This window comes from Nomascus leucogenys, chromosome 18 (assembly GCF_006542625.1).
Source record: "Nomascus leucogenys isolate Asia chromosome 18, Asia_NLE_v1, whole genome shotgun sequence".
In the NCBI taxonomy this organism is placed as follows: Eukaryota; Metazoa; Chordata; class Mammalia; order Primates; family Hylobatidae; genus Nomascus; species Nomascus leucogenys.
Genome location: NC_044398.1, coordinates 68,615,112 through 68,621,111, shown reverse-complemented (window position 1 = coordinate 68,621,111; position 6,000 = coordinate 68,615,112). Strand labels below are relative to the sequence as shown.

General features: G+C 35.1%; 1 protein-coding gene across 5 annotated transcripts; it reads right to left on the bottom strand.

Annotated features, from left to right (window-relative positions):
* Window positions 1-656: 656 nt before the first annotated feature.
* GAPT (GRB2 binding adaptor protein, transmembrane) lies at window positions 657-4,678 on the bottom strand. Of its 5 annotated transcripts, none has more exons than XM_003265952.1 (3): window positions 4,572-4,678; window positions 2,281-2,408; window positions 657-1,878 (listed from the first exon to the last, which is right to left on the bottom strand). In XM_003265952.1, exon 3 carries the CDS (start codon window positions 1,585-1,587, stop codon window positions 1,114-1,116), a length of 474 nt encoding a protein of 157 aa, XP_003266000.1. In that variant the 5' UTR covers window positions 1,588-1,878; window positions 2,281-2,408; window positions 4,572-4,678; the 3' UTR covers window positions 657-1,113. The 5 variants fall into 5 exon arrangements, with proteins under 5 accessions (XP_003266000.1, XP_003265999.1, XP_004091263.1 ...); XM_003265951.1 differs by lacking the exon at window positions 2,281-2,408 and adding an exon at window positions 2,436-2,498 and having other exon boundaries at window positions 4,572-4,677; XM_004091215.1 differs by lacking the exon at window positions 2,281-2,408 and adding an exon at window positions 2,436-2,498 and having other exon boundaries at window positions 657-1,980; window positions 4,572-4,676.
* Between the last annotated feature and the right edge of the window lie 1,322 nt (window positions 4,679-6,000).

The following is a 6,000-nucleotide window of genomic DNA, read 5'->3' as shown; positions in this document are numbered from 1 at the left end:
AAAACTTACATCAGAAAATAAAAAGGTAAATGCGGGTTTGGAGTGATTCAGGAGACATGTGGAAGAACTTATGATCTGAAGCAGGCTTGAAAGAGGAGGCAGAAAAGCAAAGCTGTGAAGGAAGGATAAGTTTGGCAGGTTTTGAGGTGATTCTGCTGAAAGCAAAGAAAGGAGAGATAGTAAGAGAAGTCACTAGAAAAGTGAATTGGAACCAGCTGTAGAAAACCATAAATTTTGGAGTTCAAATTACGGGTATTATGTCTTTTGCAAAGAGGGGGCATTAAAACATTTTAAGCAACAGAAATGATGTGGCTGTTAGGAATATTTTCTGAAGATAAATCTGGCAACACCATCGGTAATTGATTGAGTGGGTAGAAATTAGAAGCAGGAGGACCAGTTAGGAGTCGATGACAATAATTCTGAGCCAGATAAAGATAATGGTAGAAATAAAGGAAAGAGATAACAGGTTACATTTAGAAGGAAGAATCAATATAACATAATACAGATTTAGTCTGGGGCAAGGAGGATGGAGAAGATATCTAGAATTAATCCACAGTGATACACATAGGATTCAGAAAGGTGGAGATAGAGCAGAGACCATCCACTTATCAGAACTTGATTAAGAATGGCATCAGTACGATAAAAATCACGGCGAATTATTTTTAATATTTTAATTTTTATTTTATGTTCAGGGGTACATGTGCAGGTTTGTTATGTAGGAACACTTGTGACTTGGGGGTTTGGTGTACAGATTATTTCATCACCTGTGTACTAAGCATAGTACCTGATAGTTTTTTTTTTCCCCGAACCTCTCCCTCCTTCCATTGTCCTCCCTCAAGTAGGCCCCAGTGTCTGTTGTTCCTCTCTTTCTGTCCATGTGTTCTTATTATTTAACTCCCACTTCTAAGTGAGAATATGTGGTATTTGATTTTCTGTTCCCGTGTTAGTTTTGTTCTTTTTTTATGGCCGCATAGTATTCTATGGTGTATGCGTACCACATTTTCTTTATCCAGTCAACTGTTGATGAACATTTAGTTTGATTCCATGTCTTTGCTGTTGAAAAATTACAGTGAATATTTATCATCCAATAACAAAAATCAATATTTTGAAAAGCTAATATGAATCTGGAAGAATGTATATATCTTCTTCTTGAGGAACTTCAGAAGGACGAGGCTTCTGGAAGTTATAATAGTCAGAAGATGTCTCATTTCCATAGATATGCTCCTCGAAATTAGACTGCCCTGTGTTTTCATATAGTTCCTTATCGGTTTTTCCTTTAGCTTTGGGAGGACCTGCTTCCACATTTTCATAGTTGTCGTCTATGTTATTTCCCCTGACAGCAGATTTGTGGTCTTGGGTCTCAACTGAGATTTTATGCCTTAAGCCAATGATGCGGGGACTCAAGAATGTTTCAGTACAGGCTTTTCTCCTGCTGCTTCTCCTTTGCAAAAACCTCGGTAAGGTAAATCGTGTGGCAACATGGTGTTTCCAGCGCCAAACACACCCAATTCCACAAACCACTAAGAGTAAAAGAAGCGAAATTCCTACAGAAATGGCCACTAAATTATTTCCACAGCTTTTCAACATTTCTGTACAAACAGTGCTGTTTAGTGGTTTGGTGTTACCCTTAATGAATTCACAATGTAATTCTTTGTAGCCTAGTATTATTCAAAAATGAGTTTGGAAGCTCTTTTAGGCATTTTCCTTTTCAGATCTGGAAGAACATTATCTGGTAAAGTCCTGATGCAATTAGAGGAGAGAGTGTATAAACTTATTTTTGGAAGATGGCTCTCTTCATGTGTGATGCTCTTCACATTACAGCCATTAATGTATAATTGTACTGTATTGGGGGGATTTTATTCCATTCCACTTCCTTTTCTGTTAATGAATCACAAAATGAAGCAGAAATGAGTGGAAGATGACAGCAGAGTAGAAAACTCAAGAAAAACAAGGTTGAATGATCTGCCATCCAGAAACCTGCTATAAATTAAAAATATGTTAATTGCATACTTATTAAACATAGAAAAATTACTGATTTTCACCAATGCATTAAACACCAGCATATAGTGAGCTTCTGCTTTTAATATAAAATATACTACCTGTTGTGATGAAAGGAAAAAGAGTTAGAAAAATCCTGTCCCTGCCCAAGCCTGAGTGGTTTTATCACTTAGATCTCCACATAGTTTTTGACAATTAGGATAACAATTTTTAAGTGAAAGATAATATTCTGAGCACAATAGAAGAAATGGGACATGTACAGACACATCCAATCATCATTACCTGTCACCTCCTCTGTGAAGCCCTGCTTATCCTTTTTTGGAGCAGGCAGAGGCCATGTCTTTTTCTTAACCATTCCTTCCTCTGTAATCCCATATTAATGAGTCCATTCTCTATTATAGCGTGATAACCTATATGAGAGAGAATTGTATTCTTACTTGGTAATGGTGGGCAGGGTTCAGGTCATTTCATCTGTATGTTCCCAGAGAACGGCAGAACACCTAGCACAGAAAATGCATCCAATCAATATTTATTGAATGAAATAATGCATTTAAAAATGACTGCAAATGCCAGCATCTAATTGCTTAAGATGATATTTTAAAACTCAAGGGTGTAGTTTATACTTAAAACATGAAATAAGATCTTTAAAGTAAACCAATGTATTTTCAAAATCCTTGGTATCACAGGTTTTCTCATAACTTTCAGAAAATAACTTCCATCCAAGATGATTTTACATTGTTTTCTGTTGATGCTTTAAAATGGCAAGGAGGCAAGAAAGGGAAGTGTTCAACTGGGCTGCATGTTCCATTGTGATTTTATCAACAAAACATTATTACTGTATATTTTCAGTCTAGACATAGACATAGATCCAACAGTGCCTGTGAAATGATTATTATCATCTATGGAATGTTATCATCAATAATGTTTAGTTAAGAGCTTCAGCTTTTAAAAACTGTTACAGGGATTATCTCATTTAATCCTATAGCTGCTATATGTAGTGGGTACTATTCATATAACCATTTTATAGATAAGAAGAGAGGGTTAAAGAAGTTAAGTAACTTCCTTACAACCAAAATGTGACTGAATAAGAATTCAGGTAAAATTTTCCTCAAAATATTATTTATTCAAATGTCTGTAACGTGCTACTAAGTGCATCAGTCAGTAAATTTGTACAGCTTGATTAGCTCTGAGGTTCTCAAAGATAGGAAATCATGTTATTATTTACCTTTGTATTACCAACACCAGCATTAGACACAGAATGACTAATCTATTAAACATTTGTTAATGAATGAAGTAATCTCCTTATGGGATGATAATAGTAACAATGAGAAGAAAAATAGAAATTCACAAAGTGGTGCTCTGTTTTCAGTGAGTGTTCATGAAAAGTTTAATGGTAACGAACGTTCATAAATTTGTCCAAGGTTAGAATATATTAACATGCAAATATTTAATTTGACATTTCATATAACAAAATTAAATAAGATGTGCAGCTAATTTATACAATATTTTGATAAAAATACAGGGACAAGCACCCCAGATGCAGAAACGTTTTAATCTCCTTGGAATTTTTGGGAGTAATATTGAGGTTGAGAACTGTGTGGTTCGCCACATAAGATTACAATCTGCAGGGTCACTCCTTTATAAGGCCAGCTGTGCTTGTGTTCAAGGACAAAAGTTTAGCCAAATGACTCTAATCATTAGGACCTCATTTCCTGCCTGAAACAGATGAGCACCAATTATCTGCAAGATATTTTATGGTATACATGGTTAATGATTTAAGAAATTATTTGCCAGAATATTTGAAATAAATTTACAAAATACACTTTAAATATTGATTGAAATTAATCAACTTTTTGAAAGATACTAGGCCTGCAACAGAAGTCACGGTGAGGGCTGAGGAAGGCTAACTATTGTCACTTCTGCAGCTGAGGATAAGGCAATAAATTACTCTCTTAATTTTTAAGAAGAAAAGGCATTTTTACCATCTATGTTATTCTATGTAGAGGAGATATTCTGGTACATCCAAAATATTAAAATTGTTTGTCTAAGAGATATTTACCAAGACAAAGACAAGAAGACTTTTTACAGAAAAAGAAATGCATCATTTTCTTCGAAATAACGGTAGAGGAAAAAACCTGTGAGACATGAACAAAGACCTACTATAATGAAAAACATATTTTAAACAATAGCCGTTCAAATATAGTTTAACACTTAAATAATGTTCACTTTAACCAGTTTGAAAGAAGACTCTGTTTTCATTTTGGAAAGCAGTTCCAACAGGTTACCTAATAATTTGACATTTTTCTTAACATAGCAAATTGTTGAGAAACTTCAGGAATTTTCAAGTAAGATAATGCCCTTCTGTTTGGAAACAAGGTAACAACAAAGCATAATCATATTGTAAAGGAACATTAACATCACTCTCAGTTTGTGAATTGGGTTCCCCCTTATAGCTACGTAAGGCATTTTTTCTAAAAACTGTAATAAGATAAAAAATCATTGATTAATTAAAGACAAACTTGTTTCTTACAGAGTTTAATCGCCCAAATACCTTAAATCAGGTTCTTACTTACCTCAAGATTGGCGTGTCAAGCTCTCTCTTTTGTTCTTTTGGTTATGTTTGAAACCTGCATTGGGTTAGAACTTGTTCCTCTTTTTCACTTTGGTAGGTTACTTCCTTCTTTCCCTCCTTCTTTCAGGTTATTTAATACTTGCAAAGTTTCCTGGCTCTAGAGGAAGTTAGTATCAGATGCAGCAGAATTAAGATAAATGGCATGAGGTTTTGAATAAGGAAGTCTGGCCCTTCATCTTTGTCAAGTAATAATTTTTTAACTGTGTCAGAAAATAATATGTAAAGCCTACATGGTTTTTTATTTGGGCCATATTTGCAGTTCCCACTTTAATATCAATAAAAGTCACTTCACTTGTACTTTGATTTTTTAAAAAAAGAAATATTTTAATTGTAGTGACACACAGGTCTTGGGCTTTTATTATTATTATTATTATTATTATTATTATTATTATTATTATTTACTTGTGTTGCCAGACCAGTCCTCTCTTCAAATATTAATATTATGTACCAATGCTCCCAAGTTACAGCCAAAGAGGTCAAATCAGTGTCCCAATTTGGGTTTGGAAAATGCTAATGTTCTTTTAAATTTATAAATAGGAATTTCCTAAGTTATGTTTTGAGGCCCATTACCTCTGGGATATGCTAGTAGCTCTTCCATCAAGTAAATGTGGGGAATACTGCTTCCCTGGAGATTCATGGGCATATCAGCATGCTAAAGGCTCTCAGCAGTCCTACAGCCAGCAAATAAAATAAAACCAAATAAGAAAAAGAAATTGTTTAACTTTGCTTAATAATAGTAGTCAGTATGTTCCTGGCACTAAGTACCCCAAACCTTTTGTGTAATACTCAGCAACTCTTGGCAACAACCCTATGAGGGAGAAAAACTGTTATTAGTCCTATTTTACAGAAAAGGAAACAGAAGCACATAGAATAACCACTTGCCCGACAGAGCGTGCACTCTGCCCCCAGCACCTGTGTGCTAAACCACTGCACCGGCTGCCTTGCTAGATTGAGTAGCATGTTTCCCACATAGATACCCTTACCAAAAGCATCTCTTGGAGTCCAACTCATGGGAACACACACAGTGGGAGATGCTGAATTAGACAAATTACAGATGAATTCGACAGATGAGATGACAAAGTAATGGAAAATTTGTCTTTTAAGTTGTATTGGAAGTTTTTGAACCACAGAGGATTAACTTTGCATAAGGTGGTTTTAAAAAAGAGGATTTAGTTACTGAAATAACTACTGGACATTGGAAGGACAGGACGTATTATTAACACCTGCTGAGCACTGACATTAAGCCAAGCATTGTGCTAAGTGATGAGGATGCAAGAGTGAATAAGCTCCCTGCAGCACTTAAAGCCAAGTAAGGAGGCTGCTGCACCCACAGAACATTTCAGATCAAAGTGATAAGGCCTAAGAAAGAC

What these genes read in the sequence shown, in the direction of transcription:
- GAPT (XM_003265952.1), bottom strand. Translation starts at nt 1,587, where the DNA reads ATGTTGAAAAGCTGTGGAAATAATTTAGTGGCCATTTCTGTAGGAATT.